This window comes from Apteryx rowi, unplaced genomic scaffold (assembly GCF_003343035.1).
Source record: "Apteryx rowi isolate R43461 unplaced genomic scaffold, aptRow1 scaffold_190, whole genome shotgun sequence".
Classification (NCBI taxonomy): domain Eukaryota; kingdom Metazoa; phylum Chordata; class Aves; order Apterygiformes; family Apterygidae; genus Apteryx; species Apteryx rowi.
The window spans coordinates 1,145,900-1,171,492 of record NW_020448197.1 but is presented as its reverse complement, the minus strand read 5'-3'; the positions used below and the strand labels follow the sequence as shown (position 1 = coordinate 1,171,492).

The following is a 25,593-nucleotide window of genomic DNA, read 5'->3' as shown; positions in this document are numbered from 1 at the left end:
GCCACTGTTATGGTAGACTTGGCAGATAAATAGGGGAAACAGAGACTGGGTGGGATGGAGTGGGGAAAGGGGCTGGTACCACCTCGTGTCGAATTCTGAACTGTTTAGAAACAAATAGACTGCTCCCTTCCCAACTCTTGGTACATGACCCCGAGGCTCCAGCAGGGAGTCTGCACATAAGAAGGAGGCTGCTGGTCCCACGTGTTTGCGTTCCAGTAGCTGATCCTCGCTTTGTCTGAGCCACTGCACCAAGGCAACTGCCTGTAAAAGGAAAGTTTGTTTTGCCATGCAGAGAGCAGACAGTTTGCAGATGGCAAACAGGGAATAGTCATGTGGAAAAGGCATCGCAGGGAGCGATGAAAGTAAAGTTCATGTGTGTTTGGATCTGGATTTGGATGTCCCTTTCCCTCCACTTTACAGAGGTTGCTAATGCCGAGTGGAAATTGGGTGGTAGAGGCAAACTGACGTGATGGTATGCTGGAGCTGCACGGACTGAAATGCATCTGTTGTCAGAAAGGTGCCTCTAAATGGGTTATCGTATCTGTTTATCTCCTCAGATCACTCTCTTCAGATATTAGTTAGCCCTGTTGACCCTCTGGAAGAGGGTCGGAGCAGTGCAGACTGCTCCAGAAAGGTGAGGTGGAATGAGGTCTGCCTCACGTCTTGTCTGCAGAGCTGTCCCAGCTGTGGCGTTTTAGCTGAGGTGATTCGTCTGGCTTCCCTCAAATACATTCCAGTGTCTAGTAGGGATCATATGAACTCTGGAAAAGAAGTAAGATGGTATAAATGTGAGATCCCCAAAATGTCACCTTTGTCCAAATCCTCAGCTGGGTAAATCATTGCTGGTTCAGTGGGACAGATGCAGCTCCCAGAGTGCCGGAGGAGCACAGCCCCACAGACTGCCAAGGACTTTGGTTTCTAAGCACTAAGGCAACCAACTGTTGCTTTCAGTGAATCTTGCTGGAGTAGCCTAAAATGCTGCTGTCCGAATCTGCCTGTCCCTCCTTCCTGCTAGAGGTTGCTGCTCCCTAACAGGAGTAGCATAAGGCAACGGGGACCCACATGTTAGCTCTCTGCAGTTCAGAGCATGGCATGTTACTTTAGGAGGGTGACTTTGCTTTAGCATGCCAGGTTGAGGGCAGGGCAGGTTTTCTGTTGTGCCACCTCTGCCGCAGGGACAGTATCTCTGAGGAGAGGTGTGAAGCAGGCAGCATCGAGGTGACGATGTCTGCAAACAGCACAGCCAGCGCTACGCAGCAAAGCCAGGAGCTGCACGGGAAAATGAGACCCAGGCTCCTAGGGCACTTCTCAAACTTATACTCTTTGTAAACTGGACACAGCTGCAAGCGGTTGAGATCTCAAGGGATTTCCCCATCTTCTCTCTGCCTTGAGAGTGCAGACAAGGTGATAAAATGCTAGTGCATCAGCGGCGAGCGCCTGACGGTGGTGTGCCATGTCAGAGGGATGAAGCAGGGAGGCAGAATTAGGAGCCACATGGAGTGACTTCCCTCAAACCACCTTGGTTGAGGGCTGGGGTGAGGGAGGGAAAGCTCCAAAGCATTTTTTAATTATAATATCGGTGCTTTTTTAAGCTCCTGAATGCTTTGTTGCTACATCCTACCCTGGCGTGTTTATCTATGTTGATTACAAGTGATAGGAGCTGAGTCTCACCCTGAGCAAGCTGCGTTGCTGCCTATTCTTCCTTGAGAAGATCGGATTGAGAATGGGTGAGGATTCCTGTCCAGACAGGACTGAACAGCCCATCGCCAAGTCGACAGCAGTGAAATCTGAGTCATGCCGATTGCTCGCCTTGGAGACAGCAGCGGCACTGACGGGGAGGGAGGGCTGCGTGAGAAACGCTAAAGACAACGAAACTCACAAAACACCTGGTGAAGTTTCGTGCGCGGGGTGAAACTAGTGTTAGTGCATCATCCCGACGTGCGAGGCAGAAGAGGAGCAAACTCAGCATCTCCGTTACTCCAGCGCGGGATGGGAGCTGGCATTGGCCAGAACAGTTAACATGGAAGGAGCTACTCTGTATTCTGACCTCCAGCGGGGACTGAGCCCTGGCCCCTGCCTCCACTCGAGCCTCAGGAATTAGGTGCCTCAGGCCACGAGCAGAGAGCGGTTTCCAGCCTCTGTCCTGGGCAGATGTGGAGGGGCTCCGCACAGAAGCAGCGTGTTGCTTAACGAAAAGGTGATGAGAACAGCAGAGGCAGCCCTTGGTGGCCTCATTGGTGCTGCTCTGGGAGAGATCATGTACCRTTATAGGGCTGCCACTGTGCTTGGCCAGGGAGAGCTCTTGAGCCTGAGCCAGGAGCATCTCCAACAAAACTGCTGGGGCACAGTTTAGATGCGTATTCCTACCGGAGACATGGCAGTGAGAGATTRGTGCGCACACAGGAGCAAAACTGTCTCAGCTTTCCACAGCTGGTCTGCCAGGGAGGATGGACCAGCATCTGTAACCCTGTGCAGGTTCCACCCTCGGGTGCCTCCGCACCTTTCGCTTCCATCCCAGGAGCATCCGCTGGGCACCCGGCTCTGAAGGCTTCGCTCTGTCAGTGTGGGCAGCTCAGGCCAAAGGGTTGGCAGTGCATGTTGTGGTTAGCAATAATCGGGAGTTTCAGAGATGCCAGATTCCTTTCAAGAGGAATTATTGCTCTCTGAATGACTCAAAGTCTAGCCCAGGACTCATTACAAACATGGAGAGTAGCTTACAAGTAGTRTGGAGCAGCAGTTACTTGCACCACAAAGAAAGCATCTTTTCCCCTATAATAATGCCACTAAGATGAAGCAGTTGTTACCTAAATTCTGATACAATTCCTATGCAATTCCTTTTCTATAAATAACTCAGCTATTGAAAATATTCTGTTCTTGGCAACTGTGGATATTTAAGAAGATCTTCCTTCTTCTTATTTTTAAACCTTTTTCACTAGTATAAACTGATGTGCCCTTCCAGGAGGTTTCCATTTTGTGAAAAACCCATTTTTGTCCCCATTTTTGTTTTTTATGATGAATAGTATGAGTTGTTGTGGTGACAGCTTATACATGTGACTGATGGACATGACGGGAGTACGGCCACTGATTCATCCTCTCCTCAGAGCAGGGTGAACCTGCAGCACAGAGCACACAGGGAATGAGCGGAGACGCTTCTGTGCTGGTTGCTAGTATGATTTGCTGGAGGAAAAGGAAAGATGACCAATGTTTGGGTAATTATGTGTCTGACAGTTTATTAACATAAGATGGAAAGACCTGGAGAAAGTGCCAGGCAGAGAACAGGCAGGGTGTTATTTTGGTATGCTGCTTCTCGGCACACGTAGTCCCATGAGCCTCACCTCTGTCAGATATTTTTTTTTAGTGGAAGGGAGGGTGTTGTGATCTGCCTGCCTACTTCCCTCTAAGTAAAATCATGTACAAATGTTTGCAAAAAAACCCCCCAAACTTAGAATGGAACTAAATTTAAAAAGCATTAACTAAAGCAAAGGGAAATGGCAGGGGTTTGGTTTTGTCTGGGTAGGTCAAGTTCTCTAAACACCAAGTGATCATTTATATCTGTGGGCTGCTCTGGCCTTTAGTTCAAAATTCAAATAATTTTGAAGTTTCCACTATCCTGTTGCATTCGAGGTACTGACCAGCATGCCACCTTGCCACCCAGCGTGTGACCTGGCTGGCTGGCAGCGGGYGCTTGCTGAGGAGGGAGCAGTTGCAGATGATGCTCTGGTGTGTTGCGTCCTTGGGGCTGGAGGAGGGAAGCAGAGGTACGTCTGCCTCTCTGAATAACCCYGTCCAGGGAGGCACTGGCCTAATTCTGTACATAGCTAAAGGCAGAAGAATTAGGAAYGAAAAATTAGGGACCCCAAAGAGGYTGAGAGTCAAGGACCTGGACAGCAGCCCTTCTCCATTCCAGCAGTGCCTTGGGAAGCCCTTCATGTGTTCAGCAGGGTGGCATGGAAATTACTGTGGAAAATTAGTTTCCTTCATCYCCTGCTTCCTCTGTCTGGTTCAGTTTTAGATCTGTGCGTCTGATGAAGAATGATACCATGAACTTCCAGAAATTCTCTTACACCAGTGAAGATGAAGCCTGGAAAACCTACCTAGAGAACCCCCTAACCGCAGCCACCAAGGCTATGATGAGGGTGAACGGAGATGATGACAGCGTGGCTGCCCTGAGCCTCCTTTACGACTACTACATGGTAGGTTCCTGTTGGGGCTGGGTGTGCTGGGGGAGTTCGTCCTGGAGGAGAAGTATGGAGCTACGACACGTGTTGACTGAGTCAGCTCCTGAGCACTTAACATTGTTCAAGAACTGATCCTCGTAACACCTCCAGGCGTAGAGTGCCACTATTATCCCTAATGCACAGATGGTAAACTGAGGCACAAAAGAGCCTCATACCATAGAGGGAAACCAGGACAGGGTGGAAAACTGAAGCCAGATGTCCTGAATCTCAGACTGGTATTCTTTTTACCCCAAACTGGAGTGTTTTCAGAGACATAAAGTTTGCAGACCGAAACAGCTCTATTTTTCCAGTGCTGCTGTCAGAAGGGGCTTCATGAAACGCAGATAGGATTTAACACTAATGGAAACCAATAGGACTGATGTTCCCCATTCATCTGGGTGCTTTGGAAAATCTTTCCCAGAAGTTGGTGTGGCTTGCCAAAGGCTACTTTGGGATTCTAAGGCAGAGCCAGCAAGAGAGCCCAGGTCTCTTATGTCCTCAGCTGGTGTTTATTATTCACCCAGTATTTTATCTGTGAGACTTCACTTGCCACACAGACAAGGCTAATTTTGCCTCTGTTTTCCATAGATAAAATATGACAAAAAACAAGCCCTTTGTTCTGTCTTGTTCTAGGTCCCAAAGGAAAAGAGGATTCTTCCATCTGGAATGATGGGACGCAATGAACTAGGAAAGAGGTTAGCTTCATTTTTTGCTCTCTGTAGCTGTCTAATTCTCCTGCAGTTGCTTGCATGCATGATGGGTCTCTTAGCTTGCATAAAATAGACATCAAAGCACAATGTTATTACCAACAACAGTGGAGGTTATTAACCCTCAGACATATATTAAAATTCTTTAGGCCAGATCCCAAGCAGGTATAAATTGAGCTACACCCATTTACACAACTGAGGATCTGTCTGTCTGTGTTCGGAAGAGTTGCACTGATTTACAGAAGCTGAAAGATTTGTCTTTATTTTCCACTTTGTGACGCTGGGAAAGAGGAAAGGGATTAAGCATTGGCAGTGAGAAGGGGATGACCAAGTCTTCTTCTGTTCACTAGACTGATGAGGATTTGTGTTCCAACTGCTTCCAGTCTCCCAGGATTCTCTTCCAGTGACTCCCATTTGTCCTTTGAGGTTTTCAGATAATTAACTATGAAATTAATGGCTCATTTGCCACTATGAGTTCAGTTCCCCTTTCTGGATGCTATGTACTTTGGCAGCCTTTTCTTGATTGTCTGTTTTTAACTATTCCACAGAATAAGCTTCTTGAATTCCTTCATTCCTTCATTCCTTCTTCATAAGTAAGCCAAGCTAAGCTGTTTTCTCCTCTCTGAAATGCCACTGCATTCTGAACAGTATTTCTAGAGGTGATAGGTGTTTTATTGACAAAGGCAGTAGAACTGAATTCTTGGAGAAGCTCAATATCATACCCCCAACTGTCCCAAATGAACATYGCTCCTTTGCCTCCAGTGGGGTTGTCAGAGTGGTCAGCTGAGAACTGTCCCACAAATGGATTAGGAGTAAACAAGCAGTTCTGAAATCTTGAACCTGTCCAGAAGGGAATCATTCCCTGCTGACCATCTAGAGAAGGTGTTCATTTTTTCACCTCCCGAGCCCAGAATGGAGGAGACAAGTTATGTTCTGAGGACATACAATGGTTCTCTGAGCACTGGTAAACTTGCTGCTGATGTGAGAACCACAGAGGTTTCAGCAGATCCATTAAGGTGAAGCTCTTGAAGCAGAGTGGGTGGGAGCTACTGGTTCAGCTTTATTCCCCTTGGGGGCAGCTCATGCTGCCAAGAGGTGTGTGGATTGCTAATGTGGGGGCTGGTTTGTTTTCTGAGCATGGTAACAGGAGCAATAAACCACCTCTTTCCAGCTAAGCTAGGGCTGCAGAGCCACCAGGATCGCAGAGTCACTGCTGCAGAAGGGACCCATCCGTAGGATGCTGCACAAGGAGATTGTTGCCTTGTGTGAGAAGAATGCATTTTTGTTCATGTCTTTATCACTTGATGTCTCCTATGCTTAGTCTCTCCTGCTCCTACTCTGAAGTTTGGGCCATGCACTTCACTTCCAACATTGCAGCCCTCTCAGTTTTTCACTGATCTCATGATCCTTGAGAGTTTTGTCAAACCTGAGCTCCTAGAGTTGTGTAAATATGTGCAAAAATCAGCTTCACTTAAAAAAAAGAAAAAAAAACAGTTTTCAGAGCAATGTGTCAATGACCCCTAAAAAGACAAAGATGAAAAGACCACACATCAGTTATCTTTTTTTATCTTTCCCTGTTGCTCCAAGTTTTTAATAACCTAAATAAAGAAAAGCAGGACTTAGGCCCTGGATCTGCAGCCCCAGACTATGTTTAAACCATATTCTCTGATTCCATGTAATCATCCCTTATCTGCTGAGCTCCTCTGGCTCCTGCCAATTGCATTGAGAGGTGTGTGCGTGGGTGGAGATCTGCACCCACAGGCCTGTCATATCTCCCATATCAAGCAGGAGATGTACACAGCTGATTCAAGGTCACCTGGAAGCTAGACTGTGCAGTTTGCTTCCCAGCTGTGTATCAAGGCACTTGCTCCTTGCTGTGACAACTTGCTGGGGTTGTCCACCCTCTGCCCTGGTTTGAGACGGGACCATTTCTTCACCAGGCACTGCCACGGAATGGAGTACGACCCAGAGATCGCATCCTTCGATGGCTCAGCCCATCTCATGAAGCTCTTGTCTGAAAATGTTTCCATGACCCAAGAATATTGTGAGCCACAGAAGAAGAATGGCTTAAGTCTTGAAGGCGTCCCTACTTCTCACAAGCCAGCCATGCTTCCACCAGGCACTAGCAAGCTGGAGGCTACCCCAGACAACTACATGGTCCCCCCAGGGGATGTATATGACAACGGCTCACTGAACTCCCTCTTCGAGACCATCCCCGTGGCCCCACCACAGCAGAGGTGGCAGCCAGACAGCACTTTCAAAGAGGATCCCCAGGAGGTCAGAACTGTTAGTGGGTTGCACGACAGCAGTGTGGCCTAGGGGATAGTGCATGAAGCTGTTTCTAGTTTGGGGCTTGCTCATGCTGGTCAATGGGAGCTTTGCTTTTGCATTAGAAGCTTGATGCAATTTGATTGAATTAATGGGGTTTTTACATTGATTTTGGAGGTAGGATCAGGCTTTGAAGTGAGGTTCCCTGTTTTATCAGAGGCCACTGTTGCTAATCACTGGGAGAAGGTGGATGGGCAAAGCAATGAAAGATTCCACTTTTGACTGTTTTGTTTTCATTTTCTGCAGTCGCTGATCTTCAGTGATATCCTCAAGCCCCCGCCAGAGCCACCTTGCCCTGAGAGCTATGCTGTTGACGGCGTTAAGAGGTAACTGCCAATCCACAGTCTCTGGGTTTCCAGTTCAGAGGACAGAGAAAATGAAGATGACAGTTGAACAGGGTGAAGACTAACCTCCTCATAATCTAAGGTTTAGGTTCTTACCTTGCATTTAGCCCTGTTACTCAGTCAACATTGATTTTAGAAGCTGCCACTGCTTCTCATTCCTGAAACACCTCCCACTTTTTATTTGTCTCCTGAGTCACCTGACTCCATGAGTCAACTGTCGGACGTGGGGATTTTCACACAGCAGCTCACATTTGTTAGCAGGAGGCTTTCTGTTTGCTGTTTGTTTATGCACAGGAGTTCTCTGGCTCTCCTGGCTCTAGAAAAGAGGAGTTGCCAAGCATGTCTTCAGAGCTGACATCACAGGAGAGGCAGAGCAGGACAATGAGATGGTTTGGTGACTAAATGGGAATACGATGATCTTCAACTCCAGTGCAGTTGAAGGGTCTGTGTAAAGGCTTGTGTACAGGTGATGGCTTGCCCAGGTTCCTCACACAAGAAAAGAGCTTGAGCTGTATCCTCATGGTTTGAGTGTTCACAGGTCCTGGTGAATGCCCAAGTGCAGAGCTTCTTGAAAATTAGCTCTTGAATTCACTTGTCAACAGTTATGCCTTCCTCTGTCTAAGACTACAAATCTTCTCTACAATCTTACTTTTCTGTAATCTTTTCTTTAGTCTTAGTAAAGACTAAAGCTGCTGCCCGCCAGACTGAGAGTTCAAAAAGCTGGGCTTCTAAATCCATTTATAACTACCTAAATAAACAAGCAGATGTCCTGCAGCTCCTGTTGTTTCTAGACTAGGACTCAGTCCCCCTAGATCAGTCATTTATGGAATTTGGAGACAGGACCCTGAGTTTAGGATGTTTTAAAAGTCTCATCACAAGTACCTATTTTTATTTGTTTTGGTTCAGGCTCTGTGTTGTGCAATGCTTCTGTAGCCATCTACAGAATACTGGTTAGAATAATGTATGGGGATTTTCAAGCCATAAACACAAACAAAGGGTAAAATGAGGATACCAGAGAACTGCTGTTCCCCAGGGTGTTGGGAGGATCAGTATGTTCTGCACAGCAAGGAGCTTGATCACAACAGTAGGAGGGTGTGCGATAGGGAGTAGGGCAGAGATTCCTGGGTGTGTAGTATCTGTAATCTGTAAGGATGGAGACTTGCATTTCTCTTGTTTTGCTTTTGGAGTGAAACAGCAGTGTGTACTTATTCATCATTCTCTCTTTGTTCCATACAAGTGACTTTGAATACACTCTGGGGTCTCCCAAAGCCATTCACATAAAATCCGGGGACTCTCCCATGGCCTACCTCAACAAAGGACAGTTCTACCCCATTACGCTGCGGACAGCTGGAGACAGCAAATGTTTACACTTGTCTTCAAATAAAGTGAAGGTAAGAGACAAGCTGACAATTTTGCTGACACATGTTATAATCAGACATCTAGCAATTGTGCTGGCCTGGGAACAGAGTAATGGCTTTGTGGCTCATGATGGCTTAAAGCAATGAATGGGATGGATTCACTCACAGCAGGCTAATCCTCTGATGCACAGCAACAGCCTTCGTCTAGTCTGGCAGTTTGAAACCTCTCAGTCGGGTCAGGGATGCACAAAAGGCCTCCCTAGCTGATGGCTGGGTGGGGGCCCTGGTGGGAAGAGTTTGGAGCTGGAGAAAGGTGCCCCTGTCTTGTTCCTGGGAAATGTAGCCAGGCCCCAAGACTAACTGAGCTGGAGGTTCCAGGAAAGAGACCTAGTTCTCCAATCCTGAGATATGTTTAAGGGCTAGACTTCAGTCATCTCAAGAGTTACAGGATTCCTGAAACTGTGAATGTCTGGAAGAAGACCTTTTAGGCTGTCCCAGCCTAATGCCTGCTGAAACTCTGCTAACATCCCCACCAGTGCAGGATCCTTGCATGCCTGGGAATCAGTGGGAATTCATGGGCTGTGCAAGTAGTGGGTATTCAGGCCATCTCAGTTTTGCTCCTGCCTCTGTGGCTGCCTGTCTGCATGACCATGGTTAAGTCCCTTCCCCTCTCTGCCTCAGTTTCCCCAGCAATAAAACGTGAACAATGACACTAAGCCGCCCTTGGGTGCGAAGGGTGCCGAGTGCCCCAAGCATTAGTCTGCTGTATATACTGATATGGGATATCCTGGCTGTGTTACAGAGTGTTGTGATGATTGTTTTTGACAACGAAAAGATCCCCACGGAGCAGCTCAAGTTCTGGAAGCACTGGCATTCCCGCCAGCCCACAGCCAAGCAGAGAGTCATTGACGTCGGTATGGAGTGGGGCTCTAATTGCGATAGCTGGGTGGGGTTGCCAGCTTTTAGCACCAGTTTAGTGCATTTCCAGTACCTGGTAACAGTTGCAGCTTCAGAATCTGGCCTGGGGGAAAGCAGGGAGGAGCAGGCTGATCTGCTAGCTTCAGATCCTTTCTGTCTGAGGAGCTTTTGAGGGTTTAAAGTGGTGATTACCTGGTGTAGAGACATGCTCTAGGATCTCAAGGTGCATCAGTGTGTAAAAAAGAGGGACAGAAAGAGCTGAACAATTTTGGCTCTTACAGATGTGACCTGTGGCTGCTTGGACTGTAGGAATCTGAGCTAGAAAAGGCTTTGGTACTGCTTGTCCTTCTCCACTGCCAGCACACAGGTTTTACAGTGCATCATGCTGAGCCCCTCACTGTGCACCTCACCGCTCAGAGCGAGGCGCGCTGTTGTTCGAATTTAGAAGCAATCTACATTGACTTTGCCTAAAATAACTACTCAAATGGCAGTCACTAGCCAGGATCTTTGAGTCATTTCTGGCCAGTCCCTTACATGTGCACACAAAGATTTATCCAGTGGTATTGAGGATGGCCTCTATTACATTATGTCAGCCTTAGAGTCRGTGAGTGGCAGGCTTTTGGGGAGTGGAAAGCCTAGGTAATGTAATCGGTTTTGTAGCCAAAGTATAAACTGCGTCTTCATTGCATTTCAGCTGATTGTAAAGAAAACTTCAACACAGTGCAGAACATTGAGGAGTTAGCCTACAACGCGCTGTCCTTCGTGTGGAACGTCCACGAAGAAGCAAAGGTACAACCTACTTGCAGAAGGGAAATGGGAAGCTTTTTTTCCGCAGCAAAACTGTAGCCTCCTTTCCGGTGACTCAGACACGTTCCCCTTCGCTCAGCTGAAAGACAGAGAGAGTAGCAAATCCAAACTGTGCCATTCCAGTGGCCCCATGTAGTGTTTGTCTGCCAGGACAGCAGGGAAGGACACCATGCTTCTCTGTGTGTTTAAGCATTGCCATTAGCTAATAAATATTCTGACTACACCTGAGACTGGCTCAGAGATGTTTTTCTAGTGCTGATGGATAACTCTGAAGAAAGCCTTTTGCAGCAGTCAGCCTAGATCAGGACTCTACAGACATGTAGGTGAAGCCTATTTAAATAAACCACAGCTTAGGGAACAAAGACTCTCCTTTGAAAGGCGGCATTTTGATGCAGAAATGACTGACCACCCTTTTCAAGCTTGTGTGATATGGAAGGGAGCCAGACAGGTCACAAGATCCCTTTTGACCTTAAAATCTACAAAAACTTATGTCAACATCTTTCCTGCATAGAGAAGGAAGAGTTCTGCTGTTTCTTCTGCATCTCCTCAGAGTCTCTTGTTAGCACTTTGTCATCTAGTATGGATTGAAAGGAGCATATAAGAAAAGATGAAGGAATCAAGAGGAAAAAAAAAGCAAAAAATCCTGTCTCTCTGAAACTGGTAGCTTGGGAAAACTCTGGTTTGCTTTGGGATCTCAATAAGCCCTTCTTTTAGCCCAAAGGCGACCTTGGTCTTTTACAACCCAAGAGGTTAACAAATGTCCTCAAGGCAAAGTTGTCAGAAATGGAAATATGTCAGGTATGTGGCAAGCCCTCAGGGGCACCTCAGCAAAACTGGATTTAACTCTTAGCGAAACTCTGTACATGCACTGGCCTGGGGCTGGTAAAGGTGAGACTTCAGAGAGCTGCCAGGGCTGGGAGCCGYGACAGGAGGGGTCAGGTATTTGGGTCGTCTGTAGCACCTGTTACTTCTCTTCTTGCAATTAAACTTCACACCACAGTTAAGTGGTTTCTTTTCTATATATAGGTACTGACTAGATCTGACATTAGATTTCAGGGCTGAAATCCTGAGCCGAAGCCCCACTCAGGGAGCTGCGTGAGATTCACCAGCTGTGAATCTGTCCCCAAAGAGTCCAGGGGAAATTTCACGGTCACGCAAATGAGTTTGTAGTTTGGAGATATAATACAAATTATGTCTGTGCTCAGCTCTTTTTCAGAAGTTCCCACTGGAGATAGCTCCATCCTAGTGATAAAGGAGGCCAGTGCAGGATGAATATTTATTTAACTAACAGCAACGATCTGTAATTCCTGAAGCTGTAACCTAGCCCTCCTCCGTTCCTTCAGGCCATTGCTGTGAGAGTCTTTTGTTCAAATGAAAGATCGGAAACATCAGCAAGAACATCTCCAGGCAGACTTTGCATCTTGTCCAAAGCTTGCCTAAGCTAATGGGAGTGGATAGCCCATGAGTTAACAGCGAGTAGGAGACTATCAGGGACATAACAGACTGCAGTATGATAAAGAACGAATTGTCCATGCAAAGCTGTTTCTCCTGCAGAGCTGCAGTGAGTGAGGAAGGAAGTGTGGCTAGGAAGGTACCTGTTGCTGGGCTCAGGCGGGAAGCAAACAGCCTGCGTGCTCAGCYGAGGCTGGGGAGGTTGGAAGGATGTCTCAGAAGCTGCTTTTGTTCCGACTCCCTGTTCTCACTGCTGTTTGAGGCTAATGTTCACAGCCCCCGAAAGCTGTATCAATCTCTCTTCTTATTTGCAGGTATTTATTGGGGTGAATTGCCTGAGCACTGACTTCTCCTCCCAGAAAGGAGTGAAAGGTGTCCCACTGAACCTCCAGATAGACACGTACGACTACGGCAATGGAACCAGCCAGCTGGTGCATCGTGCTGTCTGCCAGATCAAGATATTCTGCGATAAGGTAGAACATTTCTCTTCCACCAGGCTGTCCAAGAGGAATTTTAAACTGGTGGCCAGCAACTCCAAGAGGATAGACTGAAGGGCTGTGAGACTGTAGAACAGACTAGAGAACGGGCCTGAAGAAGAGAGGTGGTTCAGACCCCTCAGTCAAATGAGACAGGACAGCTGGGATGTGCTTGCATTGCTGAGCCCTTTATAGCATGGAGTCCTTAGAATGTTTTCTCCTTATCAGACCTACAGGGGATTGTGCCTCGTAATAAATTCTCTAATTCTGACAAGTTTTTAAATAACACAGGAGATGAGAATGTCCTCAGAGGTTCTTCCCCAGACTCAGATATCTTACTGTGGGAAATTTCTCATGGCTATTTTTGTCTGCATTTTTGATTTTTAGAAAGCATGTTTTGCTTTTTTTTTTTTTTTTACTTTATAAATATCAGTTCAAATTTATCTCCTTTTTCTGGATGGCTTGTAGGGGGTCTCTGAGATTAACTTTCTTTTAATAAAGGCTGCCTTTASCCTTCATGTGCCTACTTCCCAGGGAAGGCCAGTAAACCTTCTCTTTCTAGTGCTGCAGTAGAACTATCAGTGTCTTAATTTTTTCTTATCTTCCCCACAGGGAGCAGAGAGGAAAATGCGGGATGATGAACGGAAACAGTTCAGAAGGAAAGGAAAATGCCTRGACTCCAATAACAATGGTCAGTGCTAGTGTGTGTCACTGATCCAAAACCTGCTGAGATCCATGTAAGCCTGTCCGTTAACTTCCACARGATCAGGCCCCGAGTATTGTTATGCCTGATGAAATTAGCCTYATTCAGAAATAGCATGTCACTCAGGTCCTTGCCTGGCCTCCTGCTGAGACTCTCAGAGCACTTTATTAATACTAACGAACCTTCCTGAATCCTGGAGTCTTGGCAGAGAACCTTCCCTAGTGGAGAGAGCATTTGGCAAGCCCTGAATATCTGGGTCTGTTGGGTCCTGTCTCTTTTCTAGCATTCCCGTTGGGAGACTTTGGGCAGGCCCCTTTCCCCTCCTTGTATATAGTYGCCTCTCAAAGCTCTGGATCAGAGAAGTGTGGAACAACAGATGCCATCTGAACTGTGTTGAACTGGATTTTCCATCCGTAGGTCTGAAAGGCTGTTTGCTGTCCGGCTTCAGAGGAAATGAAATCACGTTCCTGAGGCCAGAGACTGACCTCGAAACTCAGCCAGTCCTGTTTATCCCCAATGTCCATTTTTCAAACCTGCAGAGATGTGGCACGGTAAGTCCCTCCCCGACCAGCCTGTTGCTCTCATCAGCCTGTCATCGCCATCATTTCCAAACTGATCAGTCCCCCAGACATGACTTGTGTTGTGCAAAAAACAAAACCAAACTACAGCTCTTTTGTGGAAATGTGGCAAATTTGAAGACATAACTGTTAAGAGAAGCCTAGATAATCTTTCAACAGTGATGGGCAAGATAACCTTTCCAGGTTCCTTCCAGACAGATATTTCTGTGGTTTACGAGTATCATCTGCAGCTTCCACAGAGGACTGGAGTGGTAGCAAAAAAATTTGGCAGAAAGTGAACTACAGAAAAATGCAACCATATCAGTCCCTCTGTGTGTGGGACATCCCTCGCTTCTCCTCCTCTCTTTTCTGAAGAAAAGAAAACCTAGACTCAGCCTCCTTCAGAGCTCATCAGTATTTCCTCAAGAAAAAACTGTTTCAGCTTGTTAAAAGGGGTGGAAAAAAAATGTCTGTGACAATGTTGTAGCATCCTATTGCAGTGGCTGCTGAACTGAGGTATCAGCAGCAAAAACAGGGAATAAAATAATCTAGTTTGCAACCAGAGAACTCACAGAGAAACTGTTCGTTCTTATCGCAAGCAGGTTATGTGATTTGACCTGTGCTGGGGTCTAGCTAGGTGCATGTTCAGAACTCTGCTAGATGGAGGTGGAGAGTCTAGACAGGGTCTCTATATCAGTTTTCATTTAATCCAAGAAACTTGTATAGATGTTTGGGTTTAATTTTGTTGTCTAGCAAAAATAATGGACTGGGAGGAGGGGAATCATATAAAATGATGGACTGACTGAATTTGCAAGCCCGGGAGTAGCCCATGTTGCCCCCCACCAGCTTCATTGTCACACAGTGATAATGTGCAAACTAAAAGATCAATGTTTCCTTTCTGTTTCAAGGTGCTCCCTCCCGCTGTTCCCAACACTGCAAACAGGTAAGGGTGCAGCAGTTTGTATTTCCCTTCCATCAGCTGCTCGATCTCTTTGGGCACGTCATGGCTGTTTGATACCCAGCAGGCAGTGCATCTATAGATGCAAAATAACACAGCACAGTATCTCCCTGGAGCCCTTCAGTGTCAAAATATGTGTTAAACCTAGGCCTAGAATGGGCTCAGGGGATTCAAAAACACAGATACATTTCTTATCAGTGAGCTGCTCCAACATGAGTCTGGTCCATGACTGTCCTGCTGTTCTCACTGAGACAAAGTTTAAAAGGAAAAAAGGGGATCACAGAATGGTTACTGAAGGGCTCAAGTAACCAGAGGCAGATACAGCTGTAAAAGAAAATAGAATAAAGTGGTAATCACACTTGTAATATCACTGCAGTGGGGGGRATACAGGTGGGCCTGATCCCCTTTCTAGTGAAATCAATGGCAAAACTTCCAACAACATGAGGATGCATAAGGGTTTGGTTTGAGATGCGATACCAAAATCGCAGCTTGCATTCACTGAAGTCCCTGGAAGTGTTAGGCAGGAAGGTGACATGGCCGAGTTGTAACTCTGGTAGATACTCTGCTCTCCATAATTACAGAACCTATAATTAATTGCTGGACACTTGTTGGAATAATTAGTTGTTCAATCAAAAGTTCAATTGCTGGAATTATTTTATTTGCTACTATTGTTCTGTTCTCATAGGAGTATCATATTGCTTTTGCTTAGGTTGCCCTTAAAACGGAGTGGTGCCTCATTCACAGATGAGTTTGACCCAATACCTCCAAAGCAAACCAAAGAAGAAGATCCCCAAAGAGGTAACCCCTGGGGCGGGAACTCTTCTTGAATGTGGTGTTTCATTTAACCCAAGAAATCTTGGATCTTGAGATAAATGAGACCAAACCATTCTGACAACATGGTGCAAAGAGCCCTGATTCAGAGCTGTGCTTTCTCTCTTTCAGTCTTGTTGTACGTGCGGAGGGAATCAGAGGAAGTATTTGATGCTCTCATGTTGAAGACACCAGACCTCCAGGGCCTCAGAACCGCTGTAAGTATTTTCCAAAAACTGTGGCGCAGGAACTAGCTGCCGATAATGAGGGCATCGGTAGTTGGCATATAGGAAACTGGACTTTCARGGAGAGGGCTGTGGACTGCTTACATCTCACGTCAGCTCTCTTTCRAGAATGAAAATGGAATATTGTGGGTAGCAGGTGAATTCTCCCCAGAGCCCCTGGCTTGGGCTCTGTGTTGTTAGCGCTGCAGAAGGGGAGAGCACACCTTGTGACAAGATGTTTTGCTCAGATCGCAGTATAAAAGCCCCTGGGGTCTCCTCTTGTCACAACACAATCATATTTTCCATTGTAAAACACCCTTCTCTGTTCTCAGGCTGTATCAGTGCAATCTGAAGCCAAGGTGGTTCTGGCCTCGTGCTGGAATTCCCTGCCGTTGTGTTTGAGGAGCGCACAGACATATTTCTGTGATGATTATCAGCAGCATCCCTGATAACCCACCTCTCTTTGGGGATTGCTGGGAAGGAAACAAACAATAAACCTCCCAGATTTGGGGTGGCTTTATGGCTGCACTTTGGGTTTTGTTGGTTTTATAAACTTTTAAAAACAGAGCTTGAAAAATGTCAGCACATAGGATTCTTTGCCACCTTCTTCCTCCCCTGTCCCTCACCGCAGAGAGACAAAAACCTCTACAGAAAATGCTGGGAAGAAAATACAAAACTCCCCTGCCATCCAAACTTCCTAAGCTCATAACTGTACTTGCCTAGGAGACTTCTGCAGGAAGGCTTTGCGGATCGCCTAAAACCGAAGTAAAAGCTGTGGTCAGATGCATGCACAGCAGGCACAGTCAAACTCTTTCCGTAGGATTTTATCTCACCTTTGGATGCATCATTGAATGAAAAGCTCAGCGCTGTCCGTGTCCAACAGGTTGAAGTATCAAGACCCAAATAGGCTGGGGAATGAGAGAAGGAAAATAAAGATAATTCCTGAAGGTTTCCTGGTCTGGCAGTCAGAAAGAGAAGCAAGGCCAAGTTGAAGCCTACCCTGTCTGCCTACTGCAAGACCTAGACGTGTTCAAATTGGCCTGTTCAGAGCACTGCTTTGGCTCTTTTTCCTTTAGTAAAAAGGAGGGGGGAATCCTTAGCTGCTGAATACCCTTGGCTCAATGTTATCTTTGAGGTTTTTTGGTAGGAGTTTTACTTCAAGTACAAAAAACTGCCATGTTTTCTCTTGCAGATTTCAGAAAAATATGGGCTGCCTGAAGAAAGCATTTATAAAGTCTACAAAAAATGCAAAAGAGGGTAAGCTAATCTCTCATCTGCTTCTATGCTGTGCTTCTAAAACCCCATTCTCTTTGGTACCCTGCCATGGGCTGAAATAGCATTTTAACAAGATAATAAAAAGCAAAACCATGTGAGGTCTGTACCATTTGGAGCATATAAAACTCGGATCTCTCTGGGCTTTAAAGATTTGGGATAATGCTTGTTTGTATTATATTTATTTGGAGTGTAAAGTCTCCCAAGGCAAGGAAGTGGGATGAAGGAGGAATTGTTTGGGTAGTTTAATGGGTGATCCCTTGTGTCTCAGTCTGAAAGCCTGAGGTTATAGAGAACTTATCTTATTGCCATCAGAGAGGTATAAATGTTTGCTTCTTAAAACCAATTGCCTAAGTGTTCCTGGGCTTTGCTCTGGCTCAGGAAGAGACCTTACTGGCTAAATAAGAGCATGGGCAGCCCCAGCACAGAAGAGGGGGTATCTGAAGGGGAGCCTCTGTTCCCAGCTTTGCCATCCCATCCCCAGACCCCTTCTTACTGACTTCAGGAGATGATGGATCTGAAACTGAATCAGAAACTGAGTCAAACTACAGGGTTCACTTGGTTGTAGCTTGTCTGGTGAAACACTCATTTAACACACAAAATACATGAAAATAATGCAGCTCTTGCCCCGTGCAGTGTTACCCTTGCAGGAAGAGACACGGCCTGTCGGTGTGAAGGCTCCACGCAGTTTCACGTGCAGCAAGGGGCTGTGCATACCCCGAGGCTGCAGATCACAAACCCAGGGTGATCACAGCTGCCTGCGCTCTTTGGGCAGCCCTGGGCACAAGTGGCTCTTGTGCAGCCCCAGCACAGACATGCAGGTCCCATCTGAGAAGCCTGTTAGGTGCTGGTTGAGATAGGCAGAGCTCTGCAGGGGGTGTTGGGTGAGGTTTCCAGTAAAATGGTTTCCTCAAGTGATTTCAACGTGGTGTTTGTTAGTGAATGATCCCTGTGGATCTCCCCCATGGCTGAGAGGGAACGGTGCTAGTTTGCCCAAGCCAAGGACCAGCCACTGAGCCTTCAGTGGAGGGCAGTGGCCTTGATGTGGAGCCAGTAGCTACTACTTACAGAAATGGTTTGCAGACTAAAAAACTCCCTCTGGGTCGACCCTGTCTCCCGCAGCAAGCTCTCCCTTCAGCTGATGCAAAGGGAAAGACTCATAAACTCCCAAGCTTATTTTCATAGAGCTAAATCGGGAGTCCTCCTTGCAGAGTGAGCAAGATACCATCAGGCTTTGCAAGCACCAGTGACTGCCTGGGAGATGAACTCATTGTTGTTGCTGGCCCTGGTCCAGAGTTTGCGCATGGAGAGAGACAGACAGAAAAGCAAGGCTGATGACAGGTCCCGCGTTACGCAGCTCTGCTGTTCTCACTAACGCGGCCCCCCAGGCAGGTCCTCTCTATAATGAGACAAAGGAGGCCATGACAGATGTCTTGGGAAGCTGAGGCTTAGTCTGAAGCTGTGCTTGCTGCCTTCGCTTTCTGCTGACAATGCCATGAGAAAATCCTAAAGCTCCTCGGATGGGATCTTCCGATTTATTTGGTGTTGCCCTAACTTGATCCCCATGGGACTTAGCCTGTTGTTTCAATGGGAGTGGAGCTAAAATGTGGCCTGGAGGCAGCTGCAAGGTGGGAAGGGGAGAGAGGGTGGTTTCTCCTCTGTGCTGCGATGTGGTGTCACTGAAGCGGAAAGCTGCTACAGCCCCTTCACCTGTAAATCCACAATTGAGCAACCTGTCTAGCTCAGGAGGGTACTTAAATACAGACCTAATTTTACACCCATGGATGGCCATAGCGATGTATCTGAACTTGTCAGGAGGCTCTTACCCATGTTCCTGAACTCAGGGCCCTCAGTGCTGTCAGATGATGCACATCCAATAGCCTGGAAATGGAAATTTTCTCCCCAAAGACAAAGAGCAGCACTGGCAGCCCCAAGGAAGGGTTGTCCCCTACACCTCCATTCAGACTGTGCCTCATGTCTGGTCTTGAAGAAGAAACGTGAAGGATAGGGGTGTTCAGTTTATTATTACAGTCTCCAACTTCAGGACTGAGCCAAAGCTCAGACGTGTTAGCTGTGGTGGTGGCTTGTGATGTGGCCATCACAGGTCATCAGACTGTCATCAGGTGATAACTACTCTCAAGTATCTCTCTCTTGGGCTGGAGTTTTCTGAACAACCTGACAGTGAGCATCTGCACAGCAAGACAGATCCAAGCACAGATGAATTTGCAGGTGGATGAGGAAATGGCACTGCTTCAGGGGAGAGGCCACCTATACTTTGTTTTGCTTTGGTTTTGGTCATTACTTGATCTGATAAGTAGTGAATGTTGTATAATGATTGGGAGGGAGAACAGGCAGGTGTCCTTTATATCTCTTCTCCAAAATGGAGGAGCGAAGAGATATCTCGTGAATAGGAAAGGCAATACCTGGAAATTAGATCAAATAAAATATTTTGACAACTAGATTATAATGAAAGCTGGACTTGATGCCATGGGTTATTGCTGAAGTGTGGGGGAGATGCAAGTTTTTCTCCAGTCTACTAGATCGCAGGGTCAAATACTGTTCCCTGCTCTCTCAGATTTAATTTTCCTTTGAATAATTTTATCCTATTGCTTCACCCTACGCAGTCCTCTCTTGGTAATTACAGCTTGAGGGCCAGATCTTCATCTGGTGTAAACTAGTGAAGCTCAGTGGCACTATCTTGTTTTACAGCAGGTGAGGACCTACCGTGAGCCATGGTCTTTGTTAGTGTGATGTCCTCATTCAGATGAACTTAGTCTCAGGGTGACTCAAGAGCAATAATAAGTAATTTCATATCTTGGTGAGGTTTGGTCTGGAAAAACAATACAGGGCTTAGATTCCTAATCAACACTCCCTTGAATCTTCTGTGGTTGAGAAATCAGTTGGAAACATGGTAGCAAGAGGCACAGATGACTTCTCTGGCTTCCTGCACTAAGATAGAGATAATTGAAACGCTCTGTTGCAAGGCTTTTAGTGATACCCACCCTTGGGTATCCACGCTGTCTCACTGCGGGCACCAGTCTGAGCATCTGGAGAGGCCGGACTCCCTAGGATCAAGGGAAAAGACAGGCTCCTGCGGGGAATCGGGGAGCAGGACCTCTTCACTGGGCACAGGAACTTAGGGCTCAGCTGGGCAGTATCAGATGCAGTGGGAGTAACATGCAATGCTTCCTCCTGTATTTTTACCTCAGCTGGCTGCTTTCTTGCCTCTGCTCATGGGCACCATTTTCAGACTGCAAAGGGTGAGGAGGTATGTCACCTCCCAGCTGTAGGTGGCTGAGATGTGCGAATTGACAGAGAAGTCCCAGCTCTCAGCCCAGGTCGCCTGGGTTAAGGGTTGTGCAATGCAGCCCCGTGGGGCACGGCCAGAGCCCTCACCTGTCCAGGGCCACCCCAGGCAGCAGGGAGGCGACTGCACCTCTCTGCATCAGGGCTGAGCTGCTAGGAGCCATCAGGGGAGAACGGCTCCGCCACAGCTGGCGGGATGCGGTGGCCGAGCGTGTGCGTGGAGTGAATGTTTTTCCCTTGCCTCCAAGCAGCCCCAGCTCCACCGCTGTCTGTTGCGGTTCAGTTTACAACTCGTCAGGGAAGACCGGTGGGCAGTGCCAGACCCCATGTCTCAAGCCCTGCTGTGCTGGATGAGACACTCATCCCTGAGCGTGCCACGACAGAATTAACAGGGTGTCTGCAAGGCGTTTGGAGCTCCGTGGAAGGGCCTGCAGAAGAGCCCGGCACTGAGCCCGAGCGCCTGACTCATGCCCAAACCAGGCTGGCCCCGATGGCAGAGCTCCCACTCGTCCGAGGCAGGCGCGCTGGCCTGGGGCCCTGGGAGCCTCCCCGCACGCGCTTTGACTGAATGGGCAGGAGCCAGTCGCTATAAGGCGGCGTGGCTGCGCCCACCTCCGGGGCATTGCCCGGAGGGACACCAGGGCCCCCTGCCTGTGCCTGTGGAACTGCTCAGCCTTTTGTTTTTCTCGTTTTTAATCTTGGCTTCTGGAGCATTGCATAATTAATGCTATTGCCCCATTAATGACCCCAGCAGGAACCTGGAGGGGATGTGCTTTCTGCAAAGACAGATAATTTGTTCTCTTTGTTTCCTCCAAACAGTTACAAATTTCACATCTGATTTATGGAAACACAGTGGGGGGGGTGGAAAAGTGCCCCGTTACTTCCATTACAATAATGAGGGGCTCTTGCCTGGCAGAGAACCACAGCCTCAGGTGTAAATCAGCTTCTGAAATGTTTCCTTCTCCCCGTGGCTTCACATAACTGATTCTAGGTCAGGGAAGCTGCAGCGATCTGCAGCCAGCTTGGAGGTGGGCCCTGGAGCAGCACAGCGAGGAACTTGCCATCGGCTGCCCCAGCTGGCTCTGCACGTGGAGCCGGTGTGTGTTCCTCCTGGAGAGGGCTCCCGGGCAACGCCGAGGGCATGTCTGCATGGGAGGTGGTTCTGGAATAGGAGAAGGGTGTCCTSTTCCAAACCATACATCTACTCCCAAAGCCGTCTCAGCTTGTTCAGAATTATGCATCCCTAAAAGCACCCAGGCGAGAAGCTCGGAGTGAGCAATTCCGCTCTAAATTCATGCCGTAATCCAGATTAATTTGCCTGGGTAGCAAACACTGGGCCTAGGCACGTTGGAGGGTAGAATTGCAAAAAGCATGGCAGGATGTTCCTTTGCGTTGCATCGTGGCTTTAATACCCCGAGCCCCAGCGGTTGGGTAAGGTGGGCGCTGCAGCGTCCTCCTGTGCCTGCCCGCGGCTGTGACTCCTGGGCAGCCCGGCAGCGGCCGCTGGATCTAACGACCAACCCACCCAGCTGGGGGGACGAGGTGTGCGTCTGCGTGACGCGGCGCTGATCCGCAGCGCAGCGGTAGTGGCCATTTTAAATGGGAAGTTTGTGTAGAAGCATTTCAGACAAGAGGCCGCACGATCGTGCCACCACCCCATGCCACGAGGCTTTGCCAGTGACGTTATTCCTGGTTTGCAGCCCGGGGTCCTGAGGCCTGGTTAAGCCCAGCTCAAAACGCAGCCGGAGCCCAGTCCTTGCTTCGCCAGCCTTTAGCCGTGCCGTGTCTGACCCAGCCTTTCTCCCCCTCCTTGTAGGATCCTGGTGAACATGGACAACAACATCATCCAGCACTACAGCAACCACATGGCCTTTCTCCTAGACATGGTGGAAGCAGAGGACAAGATCCAGGTCATCCTCAAGGAGCTATAAAGAGCCACAGGCAGCACTTACTGGGACTTCTCTCAAAGCCGGCAAGTTTGATCCAACAGAACTCAGTCTAGTGCCTCAACTTGCTGCCTTTACTTGAATACACTGCCTCTGGGGAGGGACTCGGCCACGCGGTGCCGGGCCGGAGACTACTTGGAAGATCTGTTAGCGATGTGAACGTGAACTTCTCTCTGTTAAGTTTATTATTATTATTTTTTATTTTATTTTATTTTATTTTATTCCCCTCTGGCAATGGGCCTGACCTTCTGTTTCACAGCTGGGAACGCAGCTACACTAACATGGCTGTCAGACGGAGCCTGGGCAGAGGCAGGGGACTGCCTTTGCTCGCTGTTTGCCTTGGCCCGTGACTGATCCAACCGTAGGCCTTGGCTCTCTCCCAAACCATCAGTCATGCAGAACCTTCAAACCATTTCCAGTGGGGCTGAGCCCAGCTCCGAGCGTCTCTCTATCCACAGAGATTTTCACAGATACATTTAAAACTCACTGTTGAACGGACACTGCCTGCTCCCATGCCCCCCACCCTGCCATATCTCTGATTGTAAATACCATGAAGGCCTCCATAACCCTTGTTTATACATTTCTGATGTATTGTTCCTTTTATATTTTATATATGTATAAATGTGCATTGTTTTATATTTGACTCAGTACGGTGACACAGAGCATTTCAAACACAGGCTGCTTCACATTTCTCCGTGAACTCCTTTTGTAACTGTGTTGTTGGTTTTGTTGTTTTGGATATTCCGTAGCAATAAAGGTTCAAAGATGGAAAGCGAACGGTGTTCACCCAGCTCTGGAGGTTTGCGGTGGTAAGGTCTCGGGAAGGGCCGGGCAGGGAGGCGACCTCAGCAGCACACCGAGGACTCACGGTTGTTTTTGACGCACATGCTGTTTAACAGCATGAGACATTTGTCAGTCTAAACTACCCCTCCATGAAGGGTGATAGGTGGCTGATGCTACCTACCTGCTGATGGCTGCAGTTACCGCTTTCATCATGTGCACACAGAGCAGCACCTTGTCTCCCCTCCTACTCCTCCCCTCCTGCCAGCTGGGCTCTCCCTCCGGCTGTTGTGCGCTGCGGGCTGCTGCAGACGTGCCGTGGTGGGTGCAGGTTACTGAGCAGTTCTAGGCGCATCCCTTTGACGGAGGATAACTGCTCGGAGGTTTTACGTTCCACAGGGTTGGTGAAGTTTTAAGCACATCAAAAAGAAATTTCCTGTTTTACTTCTGCTAATTGGAGGACCAGCTCAGCCTTTATTTTTGGGAGAGGTGGTGTTACCTGATGGCCAGTTAGGTACCTTGTCACGTACATGTGCTGCACCAGCTGCCACCCCCTGCCTAGACAAACAGGCTGAGGCACAAGAGGGAGAGCTGGACGCTGCCGAGGGGGCTCGGGAATCACAAGCACTGCGAACTGGAGACACGCAGCCACGCTCTGGTATTACATGGAAGGAGTGAACATAAGACACAAAATCAAAGGGAACTGGGTTTCACGAGTTCCACTGCTCCCAGAACAAGGAGTGTGAGGGAGGACGTTGATCCTCTGTCAGGGATAACAGTTACCTTCCCCTCTTTCCTCCCTATGTTCTTCTCACTTCCTGAACTCCTCACACCTGCTGCCTCTCAACTGCCAGTCCTTCACCCATGTGTCCCCCATGTGCTCAAAGTTGTCTGCAGCTGCTTCCCATTAGGTAAAAAAACACCAAGGGGAGTCCTGTATTTTCTCATTCATCTTCTGACTGCTGCGAACTGAGGACTTTCCTCCTGCTTCTTATGCTTCACCCTGTGCTTTTCCTGTCTGTGTTTACTGTAACCAGTAAATGGAGATGAGCTCTACTCCCACTGGATTGGGGGGGTTGAAGTTTTGAAATAGATCAGGCTGGTGAATTGTGGATTACTTAAGTGTTGTTATTGTGATGAGAAGGGCCTCTAAGATGAAGCTCAGATAAATCTGGAGGCTTATCAGCCTTTGAAGATCTCTCCCAGTGCTCTGCCTGGCCTCTTGTCTTCATATCGCAAACTCCTTCTTCAGCGGAATTTCTCTGATTCAGAGTGTTAGTTCTACAAGGCTGTGCTCACAGTTTCATTACAGCAGAACTTCAGCTCCAGTTAAAAAAAACGCATGCCAAGAATCACCCCGAAACTCATGTACTTTTGGAATTGATGGCTGGGCTGATGGCTCTGAAACCTGCAGGTGCCTCCACAGTCTGCCTGACCCCATCGTGTGCCAGGTGGGCAGAGAGGCCCTGCTCCTCTAATGGAGACATCTGCAGCAAGACCTCATGCTCTGAGCACCCTGTCCATGCTGCCTCCGCAGGGCCGCATCCTGGGGAGGGAGAGCTGACCCTGCCTGACCGCTGAGACAAGTGCCAGCTCTAAGGTAAGAGCAGAGGTTTCCTGCTGCCTGTGGGAGAGAGGACACCTGGTTTCCTTAGAGATGAGGAGGTAGGTAGATCAGGAGAAGGCTAACGTGCTACTGCTTCCCCAGGATAGAGGGAGGCTACAGCAGAGAAACCAGGGATAGCAGTTAATTGTCCTGATGTAGGTGGGCAACCCTGACCCAGTTGCTTTCAACTTCTGCCTTAGCAGTTCCTTCACCTGCCTGCTGAAGGCTTGGGCAGAAAGTCCCTGTGTGAAAGAAGGAAACTGGGAGAGGTCCAGTCTACAAACAGGCAATGGAGGCCTTGCGTGCCATTTCCTCGTTTCCTGCCTGCTTGTCCAAGCTGGGGACCTTCCCCTGAGAATGGGCAGCACCTTGCACGGGGCGGAGAGGCCTGGAACGCAAGGAACTGGTGCAAACAGCAAATGGATAGATATGGGGGCACCCCGCCAGCTTGCTCTAGGTTTTTGCCTCAAAGGATATCAGGGCAAGCTCTTGAAGCTTCCTGCTAATGCTGATGCTCTCTCCAAAGGAGGTGCCATTGCCCCAGCGGAGGCTGGGGCTCTTGGGGATACCCCTGAGAGCAGTGGGGCTCAGAGAGATGGCAGCTTGCTGCCTGGCTTGCTCTGGGATTGGCCTCTGGGGTGCAGCACAGATTTGGGAGGGCTGTGAACAACTTTGTTGTTTTATTTTGTGCATGCAATATTATGGACTCTTGGTAATCACCTATCCCTTAGTTAGTTGCTCTAAAAGTCTTGTTTGGGGGCTGTGTAAACACAGTTAGTGCTATTCACCTGACTCTTTTCTCAGTTACACCAGTGTAATTCCAT

At 48.1% G+C, this 25,593-nt stretch overlaps 1 protein-coding gene across 1 annotated transcript; it reads left to right on the top strand.

The window, feature by feature from the left end:
• The first annotated feature begins 4,112 nt into the window (after positions 1 to 4,112).
• Positions 4,113 to 22,368, top strand: GRHL3 (grainyhead like transcription factor 3). The gene is made up of 15 exons (XM_026062590.1): positions 4,113 to 4,193; positions 4,851 to 4,912; positions 6,865 to 7,201; positions 7,499 to 7,578; positions 8,834 to 8,987; positions 9,757 to 9,868; positions 10,567 to 10,661; positions 12,446 to 12,604; positions 13,220 to 13,298; positions 13,728 to 13,861; positions 14,776 to 14,810; positions 15,535 to 15,623; positions 15,768 to 15,853; positions 17,052 to 17,116; positions 22,254 to 22,368. The coding sequence occupies exons 1-15, from the start codon at positions 4,128 to 4,130 to the stop codon at positions 22,366 to 22,368; spliced, it is 1,668 nt and encodes a 555-aa protein (XP_025918375.1). The 5' UTR covers positions 4,113 to 4,127.
• The last annotated feature ends 3,225 nt before the right edge of the window (positions 22,369 to 25,593 follow it).